At 33.0% G+C, this 16,374-nt stretch overlaps 1 protein-coding gene across 1 annotated transcript in view; it reads left to right on the top strand.

The window, feature by feature from the left end:
• Nucleotides 1–16,374, top strand: part of LOC120172614 (N-lysine methyltransferase SETD6-like) — a 57,441-nt gene that overhangs the window by 16,990 nt on the left and 24,077 nt on the right. The window contains 1 exon segment of the mRNA XM_039180029.1: nt 209–264. Coding sequence (XP_039035960.1) covers nt 209–264 — 56 coding nt within the window.

The following is a 16,374-nucleotide window of genomic DNA, read 5'->3' as shown; positions in this document are numbered from 1 at the left end:
ATTAGAGTATTTGTTTTCTTTCCTACTTTAGGTGTAGGTTTCTATGAAAGGTTGTAATATAGGGGGATGTTCTTAGGTTGCACTCTATGTTTATATTAATAAAATTTTGGGCACTCTTTTCCTCCTTTCTATGCCTATTAAGATACCTTGTAGCTTAACGGTTATGAAGGGGTTTTTTAAAGAGGCTTCTTGTTATAAAAAAAAGGAGAGTCACAATTGTCGTTCGCAATTCAAGATTTACTTTGATACACTAACAGAAAATTAACACAGGTTTGGCCTTTAGCTATAATGCACATTGTTGATGATACCTAGATTGTAGCAAATTCAAATCTAAAGACAAAAACATTTTTAATAGACCCTGAATAAAAGAGCATCCTCTTTTAGGGTTTCATAAAGAGTGGTAATTTTTTAGGTCTCGCCCACCCATTCTAGTCCAGTATAGCCATTCTGAGTAAGGACATAAATGATTCAATACAAGCTGGCAGTTATTGATGGAAGTAAGTTGCATAAGTTTCCTTTCCCTTGAGGATAGGAGATTGATACTGCATTTGTATATGCAGACTTACGATTTCTTTTGTTAATATGAATCAACCATTCGCTTTTCAGGTTCCCCCACCCAGGTGGGTAATAACCGAGACTATAGCAACCCTTAGAAAGAATAATATCCAGTTCCCTTCAAAAGGAGAACACAAACACTGACGAATTTTTAAGTCCCTTACAAGTTCAACAATACGCTTGAAAACCTGGTTAAAGATGAATTTGGCCAAAGTCCAAACAAGATTTTTGTGCCTTAACTGGACCACTCAAACATGTTGGTCGATCACTTGTGGAGTATGACTAGATTTTCAAAGTTCACTGCACTAAGTAGACTGTTGTAATGCAAAAAATGGATTAGGGAGAGAGGAATTATTCACTCATGTATTAACTTTAAGAGAAATTAAGTAAAACCTATTTAAGGAAATCAAAACTATACAATAAATAGTATATAGGTAAAACACCTAAATATCAACTTATTAGGTGTCAATAGTCAACACTCCCCTTCAAGTTCGTGCTTAGACGTCGCACACACCCAACTTGCAAACCAAATTATGATAAGGTATGTTGTCCCTTAGTGAAGACAACAGGTAACTGTCTGCCAGATGCCACGTGGACCAACTTCAAAACACTGGTAGTCAACTTCTCTTTAATAAAGTTCATATCATTCTCCATGTGTTTTGTTCAATCATGTTGAGCTATATTCTGAGCATACTGATGTCACATTAAAAGGATAGTCTGTTTTTTTGGAAGTTTTAATTCATCCGGTAATTTCTGTAGCCACAAAAGTTCACGAACACCATGAACCATGGTTGTAATGCCCTAAATACTGATTTAGGGACTATACTGAAATGATTCAAAAATATGAGGGTTTATTTTATTAAATAATGAAAGATTAGAAGGATTAGGATAAATGGTTTAGACTAAATTCTGACAATGGATTACTAATAGGGCATTTTGGTCCTTTAAATGAAAAAGAATTTAAAATGTCTCCTAAATTGGTATTAAAGAAAAAAGGGAAAAGGGAGTTAGAGGATACAAAATGTCTTCTTTCTCTTCTTCCTCTTTCCCCCGTAACAAAGTCCCTCCATAGCTCAAAGGTAAGTTTTTAATTTACTAAGTTATTCCTTCATTTTTGGTTGGTTATTGAAGCTTTGTAGATTACGAATGCTCAAGGAAGGTTTAGATGATATTAAAGCAATGAGATAAGGGAAATAAAGGATATTTTAGAAAATGGGTTTTATAATGATATGTGAGTATATTGGTATTTATGGATGATTATTAGTAGTTTTGACTTATCAAAAAAGTAAATGAAAGATTAGAAGCATTGGATGAGTGTGAAAACAAGTTTGAAATTTTGGTGTGATTCTTAGAATCAAATGCTATTGATGAATACTAGATGTTTTAATTATCTAAATGAAGGAAAGTTAGTATGGTTAATTAGAGAAGAGTTACATAGTATTGTTAGGGGTAAATGAGAGGAAAATTGGCCAAATCTGGGTATGTCTCAGGTTGAAAACTGGAAAATCTGGGCATGGAAATTGGTACTGATAGAACAGTATCGATACTATAGGCTAAAATTGGGCTGATTTAGATGAGAAGTATCTATACTGATTCAATCAGTATCAGTACCGACGAGCTAGTATCAATACCATGGTAAGGGTATCGATACCAGGTAACATCGAATCTAATTTTGGTATCGATACCATAAAGGGGTATCGGTACCATAATATAGTAGTATCGATACCATGGTAAGGGTATTGATACTGGGCCACATCGAATCTAATTTTGGTATCGATACCAGAAGGGGGTATCAATACCATAGTAGGGTAGTATCGATACCATGGTGGGAGTATCGATACGGAGGAACCATAAATTTTAAGTTATGCTTATATTGTTGTAGAAAGATTAATAATAAGTACTTTTGATTAATGTTTAAGTTATAATTGTTAGGAAATACACTAACAATTGATATTATACATGTATTTAATAAATTTGGGATAGAACGAAATCAAGCTCTCGAGTCGAGTAAGGCTAAAGGCAAGGGCAAAGTTTCGGAGTAATCATCTTCCTATTTTGGATATCTAAGCAAGGCGAGCTAGGTGAGTGCATTTAATTATGTATGTATATGCTATAATAGCCATACAACAACAACAACAACAACAACAACAACAAAACCCTAGTCTCATATACAATGGGGTAAGGGGGAGGTAGGGTAGTAGGCTGCCCCCAATGCCAGGTTGAGAGCAACTTCCATGGAAGACCTCCGGCAGTCAGAAAATTACAAATAAAGATAAAATACAATGCATGTATAAATAAATAAATACATAGTTGAAACAGTCTTCAGATGCAGTGTACATATGTACGTCTGTAATGGGAAAAAATCCCTGCAAATAAATCCCTGCGTAAAAAGATCTGCATATTGACAGAAACGTAAGATCCGACTAAAATTAAAAAGAGGAAACAAGAAGAGAAAGATACACAGAAGTCAATGATAGCAAGCAACGAGAAGGAAATAAGGGCAAATGGGTTAAAACCTAAACTATGGCAACACTTCTCCGCTACCCTAGTTCTAAGCCTTCATAAATTCCAATGAAAGAAACGTATAAAAAGTAGAAGTCATGGGAATTTTTACAAAGGCATTAAAAGAAGACAGATATGATACACCCTCTAGATGTGACCCGTACTACTCGGCTACCCTGGTCTTAAGTCTCCATACTTTCCTATATGAGGTCAAGTCTTCGATAAGGGCTAAATCCTTCAAATCAGATCTCAAGAAGTCTTCCCACTTCCGCCTTGGTTATCTTCTCCTTCTGGTACCGTCGACTGAAATCTACTCTACCCTCTTGACCGCATCCGACGGTTGTCGCCTAAGGACATGCCCAAACCACCGTAGTCTTCCCTCCCTCAATTTTTCGGCTACAGGCAAAACCCCAAGGACATCCTAATAGCAGAGTTTGGTGTCATGTCCTATAGAGTCCTACCATATGCCCATCATTATGATCCATACATCAGCGCTGGTCTTATTGCCATTATATAAAAATTTCCCTTAAGTTTTAGAGGCACCTTCTTGTCATACAAAACTCTGGTAGCAGCCCTCCACTTTAGCCATCCCGCCTTTATACGATGTGTAACGTCATCATCCACTTTAGCCATAGTGTTATGAAATATTGATGTATGTATGGTGATTACCAAATGGCACTACGTGTGCTAAAATGTTAAGAAATTCATACTAAGTGTATGAATTTCAGTATAGGGTATATGGCACTTGGTGTGCTAAAATGATAAAAAATTCATACAAAGTGTATTAATTTCCGTATAGGGCACTTGGTGTGCTAAAATGATAAGGAATCATACTAAGTGTATGAATTTTCATATAGGAAACTTGGTGTGCTACAATGATAAGAAATTCATATTAAGTGTATTAATTTTTGTATAGGGCACTTGGTGTGCTAAAATGATAAGAAATTCTTAAGTGTATGAATTTCAGTATAAGGCACTTGGTGTGCTAAAATGATAAGAAATTCATACTAATTGTAAGAATTTTCGTATAGGGCACTTGGTGTGCTAAAATGATAAGAAATTCATACTAAGTGTATGAATTTCCGTATAGGGCACTTGGTGTGATAAAATGATAAGAAATTCATACTAAGTGTATGAATTTCTGTATAGGGCAGTTGGTGTGCTAAAATGATAAGAAAATCATACTAAGTGTATGAATTTCAGTATAGGGCACTTGGTGTGCTAAAATGATAAGAAATTCATACTAAGTGTATGAATTTCAGTATAGGTCACTTCGTGTGCTAAAATGATAAGAAAATCATACTAAGTGTATGAATTTCTATATAGGGTAATTGGTGTGCTAAAATGATAAGAAATTCATACTAAGTGTATGAATTTCCATATAGGGCACTTCGTGCGCTAAAATGTTAAGAAATTCATACTAAGTGTATGAATTTCAGTATGGGAAATATATGTGTATAAACCTAAGAAATTCTTAATAAAGAAGTGGATTTTATATTGCCAATGGGTATGCAAATTACACAAATTTTAGTGATGGTTGATAAATGATGATATTAGCACTAGCGATGCAAATTATAAAATAACTTGTGTTTAGAACTTTACTTGTGATTAATTATGCCTCACTAAGTAATACTAACATGTGTTTATTTCACGCGTAGGTGGAATACCAGCTGATTAAGGAGATAATCAGACATCGAGTACTAACATGTGTTTATTTCACGCGTAGATGGAATACCAGCTGAGTAAGGAGATAATCAGACATCGAGTCAGAGTCGCCTCATCAGTAATTGTATGACATACTTGTCTGCTTTTGATATATTTTAGTTGGCATGTAATAGGTTTAGTAAAAACATTTTGAAAAGCTTTTGAATTAAACTAATGTATAACGGGGAAATGTGAAACATCTGTTTTGATTGTACATGTAAGTATAATGCATGATTTCTTTATAAGTATTTTATAATGATTTATAAAATGAAACAAAATTGTACGAATTTTCAAATGGGAAAATGGTTTACAAGTGATGTGACATTTATATTTCGTATACATAACGATATACGGGAGATGGTTGTTACATTTATTGGTATCAGAGCTATAGGTTTAACCGATTCTCGATAGAAAACGAGTGTAGTTTGATATAAAAAATAATTTACATGCCACTAAGATGTCAAGGTTACTGATAGGGTATAGAATGAATATGAAAGATGTCTCTCCTTACTAACTTAAGTATGATTCTTATGAATGTTGTGATAGATGTCGGATTCTACTAATTCAAGAAGAGTGGTTGGTCAAGAGAGTAGAGACGAATTGAGTAATGAGAACTATGAAGAGAATAGCGAACATCTGATTCCGTCTGATAATGCCAGTGCACTAGCACCTCAGAGCATGCCTGTTCCGGAGTTCAGAGCTTTTATGCAAGCTTTAGATGCTATCCAGACACGATTTCAACCTCCTCTACCTCCCCCTGCTCATTCAGTACCACGAATATTAATCCCAAAGGAGTTAAGAAGTTTGGGAGGTCCTGAGTTTAAGGGAGAAGAAAGTGAAGGCCCGATGGACGCGGACTTATGGTTGAACGATATAAAGGCAATGTTGGAAAGTTTATAGTACTCTGATAATGAGAAACTGGGTGGAGTTATATCATTACTCAGAGGATCAGCTCGGGTATGGTGAACAAACAAGACGATGTATGCATTGCTCGAGCAAGTGAACTGGCAGTTCTTCCAAGAGGAGTTCAAGAACAAGTATATCGGGGAGTAGTTCATGTGATCAATGTTGTTGAAGTTTCTGAACTTGAAACAAGGTGATCGAGCAATGAACAAGTATGAGGCTTAATACAACAAACTTAGTCGATATGCTACTAAGGTAATCCATAATGAAAAAGCTCATTGGGATTGGTTTATTGAAGGTTTGAGGCCTAAGCTGAAAGAAATGATGTTGGCCTTAAATTTGTCATGTCTATAAGAGGTTATAAATAGAGCGAAGACTATTAAAAGAGCTCAAGAGGATATGTTAGTAGCAGAAAAGAGTTTTCAGATGGGAAAACGAATTGGAACATCTTCATATGCACATTATGCAAAGAGGGGCAAGGGCTCAGGTCCTCGATTCACATATATAATTGATCATTCTGCAGCTTTGTGGAAAACTAAGCAATCCCATTCCTATGCTGCTAGCTTGGGTAGAGCTCATGGAGAGAAACTTCTATGTCAGAAGTGCGACAAGTCACACGGGGGAGTATATAGGTTGCTTTCCGGTGTTTGTTTCAATTATGGTGAATCTAGTCACTTTGCTCGAAATTGCCCGAAAAAATATGGGGATATATCAATACAATCTGAGAGATCAGTAGCGGCACCTAATAGAAGCAGAGGGATAGGAAGATCAGGTGGTTAATATGAGGCTAGCCAGAGATAAGAGACTTGGGGAGTGGCCCGAGTATATAATATAAAGACTAATAATGATCGGGATGATCCAAAGATCATAACAGATACATTTCACCTTTTTGATAAGCCTGTTTTTGTTATAGTTGACCCTGTTTCTACATATTCATATATTAGTACCAAGTTGGTTAGAACTATAGGAATTCCTTTAGAACCAATTGCTAGTGAAATAATAGCGATAAATTCTATAGGTCAAAGTGTAAGGGTAACTAGGGTGTGTAGAAAATGTCCAATTAAGATTCAAGGGGTAGTATTCTTGGCAAATTTGATGGAGTTTCCCTTTGATGAGTTTGAAATCATTTTGGGCATGAATTGGTTGTCTCCACACCATGGATGGGTAGATTGTCGTCGAAAACGATTATTCTTAAATGATACAGAAGGCTCTGAAATTGGTGATAGGGGACAAGGCGAAATCCATGTCAAATGTAATATCAGTCATGACTGCAAAGAAAATGATGTCAAAAGGATATGTTACTTTTCTAGCTAATGTGATAGATACTCAAGTGCCGGGAGCTCGACTACATGATATTCCCACAGTTAGGGAGTTTCCAGAAGTTTTTCCTGAAGAGTTACCGGGTTTACCTCCAGATCGCGAGGTTGAATGTAGAATTGAGGTTTATCTTGGTACTAAACCTATGTCAATGGCTCCATATAGGATGGCTCCAACGGAGTTAAGGGAATTAAAGGCTCAGATGAAAGAACTACTCGATAATGAATTTATGAAAAAGAATGATGGGTCTATGAGGTTATTCATTGATTATCGTCAGTTGAATAAAGTAATAATAAATAACAAATATCCTCTTCTGAGGATTGATGATTTGTTTGATCAATTAAAAGGCGCATCAGTGTTCTCTAAGATAGATCTGAGGTATGGGTACCATCAGTTAAATATTGAAAGAAATGATATCTCCAAAATAACTTTTCAGACTCGGTACAGACATTATAAATTTGTGGTAATGCAATTTGGATTGACGAATGCTCCTGTAGCATTTATGGGTTTAATGAACATATTATTTCAATTGTATTTGGATCAATTTGTGGTATTGTTTATAGATGATATCCTGGTTTATTTCAAGTCAAAATAGGATCATGATGCTCATCTTCGAGTGGTCATTCAGAGACTTCGTGATAATAAGTATATGCTAAATTGTCCAAATATGAATTTTGGTTATCTGAGATTTCTTTTCTTGGTCATATAGTGTTGGCAGAAGGCATTAGAGTGGATCTCTAGAAGATTCAAGCCATATTAGATTGGCAATCCCAAAGAATATTACGGAAGTTCAGAGTTTCTTAGGACTTGTTGGTTATTATAGGCGGTTTATGAAGAACTTTTCAATGCTAGCTCTGCCGCTAACTAAATTATTGCGAAAGGATGTGCCTTTTATTTGGATAAAATATTGCCAAGAAAGTTTTGAGAAGTTAAAGAGAATTGTAATTGAGGCTCCAGTGGTTGTGCAACCTGAGTCGGGTAAATAATATGTCATTTATAGTGATGCATCCCATAGTGGATTAGGTTGTGTGCTGATGCAAGAAGGTAAGGTTGTGGCTTATGCCTCCAGACAATTCAAGAATCACGAGCGAAATTACCCGATGCATGATTTAGAATTGGCCGCAGTTGTATTCGCTTTAAAAATCTGGCGCCATTATTTGTACGGTGAGCGTTGCCATGTTTTTACGGATCATAAAAGTTTAAAGTATCTTTTAACTCAAAAAGAGATGAACATAAGGCAGAAAAGATGGATTGAGCACTTAAAAGATTATGATTTGATTATCGACTATCACCCGGGAAAGGCTAATGTGGTGGCAGATGTACTTATTCGAAAGACTTTTACAACTTTAAGGGCTTTAGATGTACGTATGATTTTGAATAAAGATGATGTTTTGATTACTGAATTGAAGTTAAAATCGATGTTATTGGATCGTGTAAAAGAGTTGCAAGGGTGAGATAAAAAATGTTGGATGATATTGGTACAAGTTGAAAAAGAAGAGAACAAAGATTTTGAAATAAAAGATGATGGATGCTTATATTACCTGGGAAGGCTTTGCATTCCCGATTATGATGATTTGAGGAGATATATTCTTTGTGAAGCCCATTATAGCCCTTTGACTATGAACCCAAGTGGAAATAAGATGTATCAAGACTTGAAGAGTCGTTATTGGTGGCCTGGCAGAAAAAGAGCAGTAACAGAATTTGTTGCTAAATGTTTAACATGTCAGCAAGTGGAAGCTGAACATCAGGTCCTATTCGGGTTACTGCAGCCTATATATATTCCTAAGTTGAAGTGGGAACCAGTAACAATGGATTTTGTTTCGGGGCTACCGTTGTCACCAGGTAAAAATGACTCGATATGGGTTATAGTAGACAGATTGACCAAGACAACTCATTTTATCCCGGTTCGAATAGACTACTCGATGAATAAGTTTACGGAGTTGTATATAAAATAAATAGTGAGACTGCATGGAGTGCCGATATCGATAGTGTCTGATCGAGACCCAAGGTTTACTTCAAGATTTTGGAGGTCTTTACATAAGTCATTGGGTACTCGATTCAGCTTCAGTACATCTTTTCATTCGCAAACAGATGGGCAATCAGAACGAACTATTCAGTATTGGAAGATATGTTGAGGACGTGTGTGATTGAATTTAAGGGATCATGGGATAAGTACTTGTCGTTAGCGGAATTCATATATAATAATAGTTATCAATCAAGTATTAAGATGGTCCGTATGAAGCTCTGTATGGGAGAAAATGCCGAACATCATTAAATTGGTTTGAACTGAAAGAACGAGATCTGATCGGGCCAGATTTGATGAAAGATATGGAGGATAAAGTGAAAATTATCTAGAGCAATCTTAAGATAGCCTCAGATTGCCAGAAGTCATATGCAAATTTGAAAAGGAAAGAAATAGAAGATCAAGTGGGAGACAAAGTATTTTTGAAAGTATCGCCTTGGAAGAAGGTATTACATTTTGGGCGTAAAGGAAAGTTGAGTCCGAGATTTATTGGACCGCATGAGATTTTGAAAAGGGTTGGACCCGTGGTTTATCAATTAGCTTTACCTCCAGATATGGACAAAATCCACAATGTTTTTGTCGAAATGGTATTTTCCCAGAGTGGGAAAATGTGGGTCCTGCTTCGAAAATCATCTTTGAAACGACCAGTTTGTGATAAAAATATGGTTTGCGGAGTCGTCACCAATAATTTATTAGGGTGTGATTGGGCACCCAAAAATAAATTTTTCATTTTAATAAAATATTAGTTTAATTAAAAAGAAAAATGTAATATCCTGAAATTTAGGGTCAGTGACTAAATTGCAAATTTTAAAAACTATGTGCTTGATTTCGAAATAAGTTAAAAGTTCATGGATTTAATAATAAAGATGGAAAGTAACAAGCGTATTATGGTCTTTTCTAAGAGAAGATTTTTATTCTCTCTTTTTATAGAAAGGTTTTTGAAGTTCTAAAAATGGATTTGACTTGTCAAATGGTTAATTAAAAAGTTAGGGGTGATAGAATTGAATTTAAAACATATAGAAAATTTGATGAAATTCTTTGATTCAAGAATTATGGTGAATTATGAGATATGGTGAAGTGTTATAGTATTATAAGAAGGTTTAAATATGTATAGATAAGTTTTAAGGTATAATGAGGGATTAATAAGTAGAATTTGGGGTCAAAACAAGACATTTTCGTGTTTAAAATGTAATTATGGGTAGTGTGCATCGATGCATCTTTAATGTGTATCGGTGCACTCTCAAATAAATTAACATTGAATGCAATTAGTGCATCGATGCATAAGGAGTGCATCGATGCACCCCCTTAAGATTAAAATATCAAAGGTAATTTGTGTACCGATGCATGAGTAGTGCATCGATGCACATGTTAAAGAATGCATCGATGCACTGTAGAATGTACCGATGCACTTCAATGGGAAATGGAATAAATCTTTCTTTCAATCTAAGAAATGATAGATTATAGTTTATCAATTGGATATTGATAGTATAAATACATGATTGTGTAGATATCAAGCACGAACAAGTTCCGGAATGATTATCAAGTTAAGATTCGATAGGAAGAAAGGAAAGCATAAAAGTGGATTGGAACTTAGTAAGGTCAAGGTGAGTGCATATTAGTAGTATATTATGTTAAATGGAAATAAGACTTTCGACAAGTCTCTTTCCAATAGTAAAATGCATGAATTCATAAATAGAAGTATATGTGTGTATGAATTATATGTGTTGACATGTTATTGTATATATGTATTATATGGTTGATGTGAATATATGCTATGTTATGATGATATAAACCATATTAGATGATAATAAATTATATGAATATAAAAGATAAGATCTTTGAGATATATATAGAAATGAAATATAACAACGTGAATACATTATATGAGATAACTTAAGTAATAATATGAGAATATGGTAAAAGTGAGTTTATGATAAATAATATGAACTAAGTAAGCATAGGAAAAGGTTACATAAATAATAAGAAGGTAAGTTGGGCAAGTACACAGTAGTATGATCAATTAAGTGATTATATGAACATATAGGATAAGATAGATGGGAAAGATTCATATGCTTAAATAAAATTATGATATATTAGTGTATGATAAAAGCTATTGAGTGATATGAGAAAATTATAGGAGTTATATGGAATTGAATTAAGTAAATAGATTAATTTGTATATAAAATAAATAATAGAAGTAATATATATATATATATATATATATATATTTATAAGTATAATATAGGTTATGTAATGTAAGTGCATACTAAGAAATAAAGAATAAGATAGATGATAGGATGTAAATTATATTATGAATTAGTGATGTAGGAATGCGATATAAATATGCAATACATCTTATGTGTTATAAATATGAACATATGAGAATAAGAGATAAGATAAGTGACTTGGTGATAGAAGTTATATGACCATGAATTATGTAAATATGAATAATTTAAGTGATATGTAACTATGAGTACTGGAGTATGTATCTATGTGATGTGATACATGAGGTTATATGAAATATTATATTATATGATTATATGAGTATATGAAAAGGAATATAGATTCATGTAAGTTATATAGAAATGAGTTGTGTAAGCATGCCTGATATGTATGACATGTTTATAGGAACACATGATAAATGTTATATGCTATGAGATATATGAATACGAAATGATATGAGAATTTACATGAACTACGTGATTACATGTATATGTAAATGAAGCTACGAGTTTATATGAATATGTGATCTATTTACATGAATATGGAAAAAAAGAAAATAAAAGATAATGCCCATGATATGTGTCATGAGAGCTAGGGGTATAGTTGGCATGCCAAGAGTCGAGGGTCTACACGGTCCTTCGGGACATATATGTATTCTTTGGAACATGTATGAGGTCTTTTGAGACACATATTTGGTCCTTGGCATATGTATATGATTCTTAAGGAATTTTCTACGTGGTCCTTAGGGACATCTTATATGGCACTATGATGCGTTTCTACACGGCACTTCGGTGCAATTCTACGTGGCACTCTGGTGCATTTATACGAGCTGTGGTGACATCATTAGTGCACAACCTCTATAGACTCACATATCTATAATTTTCACATGTGTACATGGGCCATTAAAAATATAATATGCGATAATTCTATGTGATGTTACATGTTTGTTTGGTGATGTGATATTATATGATATGTATATGTATTAAAGATAAGAAGAACATGATAATATAAAAAGAGATGAACGATAATAACATATAAAAAGGTTATGAATGTAAATGATGATATGTGTGTCTCGGTATAACTAGTACATCAAAGAATATATAATTTGGTATGATATGTATATGTATGTATTTGTGTTTTACAGGTATTATGAGTTTAATTAAATTACTATAATTCTATGAAGTGAGCATAGTAGTAATTAGAGTTGAGATTTCATATTTGAATGTTAATGCCTCACTAAGTCATAGACTTAGCGTGTAAATGTTTCACACGTAGGTATGAGAAGCGGGAATGGAAGTAGCGAGGAGCAAGACAGGTCAGTATTTTCCTTACGAGGATCATATCAGAAACGTATTGAACATATGTATTTTGTTTATGGAGCTAGTTGGCATGTAGTTACAAGATTTTAAATTAAATATGCTCTGATCGTTTTAAAGAAACAATTTGATTGTAATTATTAATGTAAAGTACTCATTTCCTTAAATGATGAAATTAAGATTTTAGTGGATTTGTAAAGAACAGAGTCTTAAAAAGTCAATGTGACACCTCAGACTTGGATCTTAATTTCATCATTTATAGAAATTGGTTATAGAAATTGTCGAAGTGAATTGATAGTTGACAAATCTGATGGTGATAGCAATTCATCTGCTCTGGCCAGGCAGGATGAAGAGTAGAAACCTCAGAAAGTGTCTATAAGATTAAATGTTGATTTCAGAAGATTGAAATCATATTAGAATAGTGATAGAAGATCTTCATTGTTTTGAATCGGAAAAACAATATGGATTAGTTTTGTTAGTACGTGGATAAGATAGAATATGGTGAATATGTGTCACCATAAGAATGTTAAAAAGAACAAATGACGTGGTGAGTACTTATAGAAGAGCTCAAGAATAAATGCATCAGTGACAAGTGTATCACATATATGGAGATATAGTTTATGAATTTGAAACAAAGGAATAATATTGTGTATAAGCAATAGTGAAAATATGATAAGGGTTTACAGTTAAGACGGAAAGTGTTAGCGTTGGTTAACCAGAGTATGTGATAAAAATGTACCGGAATTATAAGATATTGTCAGGATATGATAACCAAATATGAAATAGATCTGGATATAGTTGTATATTTGGATCCTAGTAATGTGAGATAGTGAAGGAAGTGAGGATTTGTATATTTGAGTAAAGCTAAAGATTGATAAGAAGAGTTTAAGAACGAATACATCAGTGATCAGTTTATAAGACAAAGGAAGTCAGAATGTTAAGTTTGAACAACGGAAATAGCAGGATGTATAAGAATAAAGTTGAATTTGATAAGTTAAGTAAACTAATTTTGAGATAATTTCGATTGGAAATGATGTATATGATTGGTCGATTATGGCTTGTGCCCTAGATTGAATAGTTGCTATTGACTAGCTGTCAGAGTAAAGGTGATAGAGTTATAAGATTGGAAGAAAAGATAAAGTGAAGTTAATCAAGTATGATATGAATCTGGATATGGTTATGTATTTTGATCATACATATATGATGTAGGCAAAGAGATAAGCATTGGTATGTTTTAAAAGTGGCTTTAAAGAAGAAAATACAAGTACAAGAGAGGATAAAGATTAAAGTTCTGTATAAGTAAATGGGGATATCAAAGTTATGAGGATGCAATGAAGATTGTTACACAGAGATGAGTATAGGTGATAGGATAAGAGTATGTGAACATGAAAGGAAATATATGATTTGTGTATAAGGAATAAATAAAGGAATAAGGGGATAAAGAAATAAAAGGGATTAAGTTAAAGGATCAGATACGATAAAGGTTATATGGAAGTGTATATGATAATTTTGATATAGAAGTAAGAAAAGTGTGTAAGGTGATGTGAAAGGATTCTTTAAAGTGTATGTTTAATCATATTTAAAGAAGATTTAAGGTCGTGTTTTTGGTTAAATGATGATGGAAAATGAATTTGGTTATTATTATAAGGTAGTTAGAGATGCATTTATGATGTTGAGTGATGGAAATGGATGTTATTGTCTATGTGATGAGTGACATTATATGGATTTTAGAAAGGTCAAAGGAAAAATGCAGAATCGAAGGAGAGAAAAGATAGAAATGGATTGAGGTTATGGGTTACTGTGTATATGATAAGTGACAGTAGATAAATGTATAAAGGAAAAAGGTAGATGAAGAAATAAAAGAAGGAAAGATTAAGTAAAGGAGGCAGCGTAAGAACATTAGAAGATATGTTCTTATTGATGTGTTCAGTGAAAATTCGAGGATGAATTTTCTTTAAAGGATGGGAGATTTGTAATATCCTGAAATTCAGGGTCAGTAACTAAATTGCAAATTTTGAAAACTATGTGCTTGATTTCGAAATAAGTTAAAAGTTCATGGATTTAATAGTAAAGATGGAAAGTAACAAAGGTATTATGGTCTTTTCTAAGAGAAATTTTTATTCTCTTTTTAAGGAATATAAAAACGTGGGAAATGAGGAAATTTATCCAGAGTCTTCTTCTTAAGCTTCTTCTTCTCCCTGTAAGCCTCAGTTAAAGGTGAGTTTAATTTCAACTGTTTAATTCTTGGATTTATAAGTTGATTTTGATTATTTGAATATTATATAAGCTTAAGGAAAGCTTATATAAGCTTTAAACATCAAGAATAGAGAATTAAAAAGGAAATTATATGAAGGGTGTATAAATGAACTTTTGTTATAGAAAGGTTTTTGAAGTTCTAAAGATGGATTTGACTTGTCAAAGGGTTAATTAAGAAGTTAGAGGTGATAGAATTGAATTTAGAACACATGGAAAATTTGATGAAATTCTTTGATTCAAGAATTATGGTGAATTATGAGATATGGTAAAGTGTTATAGTTTTATAAGAAGGTTTAAATATTTATAGATAAGTTTTAAGGTATAAGGGGGGATTAATAAGTAGAATTTGGGGTCAAAACAAGACATTTTCGTGCTTAAAATGTAATTTTGGGTAGTGTGCATCGATGCATCTTCAATGTGTATCGATGCACTCTCAAATAAATGAACATCGAATGCAATTAGTGCATCGATGCATAAGGAGTGCATCGATGCACCCCCTTAAGATTAAAATATCGAAGGTAATTTATGTACCGATGCATGAGTAGTGCATCGATGCACATGTTAAAGAATGCATCGATGCACATGTTAAAGAATGCATCGATGCACTGTAGAATGTACCGATGCACTTCAATGGGAAATGAAATAAATCTTTCTTTCAGTCTAAAAAATGATAGATTATAGTTTATCAATTGGATATTGATAGTATAAATACATGATTGTGTAGATATAAAGCACTAACAAGTTCCGGAATGACTATTAAGTTAAAATTTGATCAGAAGAAAGGAAAGCATAAAAGTGGATTGGAACTTAGTGAGGTCAAGGTGAGTGCATATTAGTAGTATATGATGTTAAATGGAAATAAGACTTTCGACAAGTCTATTTCCAATAGTAAAATGCATGAATTCATAAATAGAAGTATATGTGTGTATGAATTATATGTGTTGACATGTTATTGTATATATGTATTATATGGTTGATGTGAATATATGCTATGTTATGATGATATAAACCATATTAGATGATAATAAATTATATGAATATAAAAGATAAGATCTTTGAGATATATATAGAAATGAAATATAACTACGTGAATACATTATATGAGATAACTTAAGCAATAATATGAGAATATGGTAAAAGTGAGTTTATGATAAATAATATGAACTAAGTAAGCAAAGAAAAAGGTTACATAAATAATAAGAAGGTGAGTTGGGCAAGTACATAGTAGTATGATCAATTAAGTGATAATATGAACATATATGATAAGATAGATGGGAAAGATTCATATGCTTAAATAAAATTATGATACATTGGTGTATGATAAAAGCTATGGAGTGATATGAGAAGATTATAGGAGTTATATGGAATTGAATTAAGTAAATATATTAATTTGTATATAAAATAAATAATAGAAGTATAATATAGGTTATGTAATGTAAGTGCATACTAAGAATTAAAGAATAAAATAGATGATACGATATAAATTATATTATGAATTAGTGATGTAGGAATGCGATATAAATATGCAATAAATCTTATGTGTTATATGATAAATATGAACATATGAGAATAAGA

The sequence above is a fragment of the Hibiscus syriacus genome, unplaced genomic scaffold (assembly GCF_006381635.1).
Source record: "Hibiscus syriacus cultivar Baekdansim isolate YM2019G1 unplaced genomic scaffold, ASM638163v2 tig00111873_pilon, whole genome shotgun sequence".
NCBI lineage: Eukaryota > Viridiplantae > Streptophyta > Magnoliopsida > Malvales > Malvaceae > Hibiscus > Hibiscus syriacus.
Note: the sequence above shows the minus strand (reverse complement) of the source record. Positions and strands in the feature narration are given on the sequence as shown.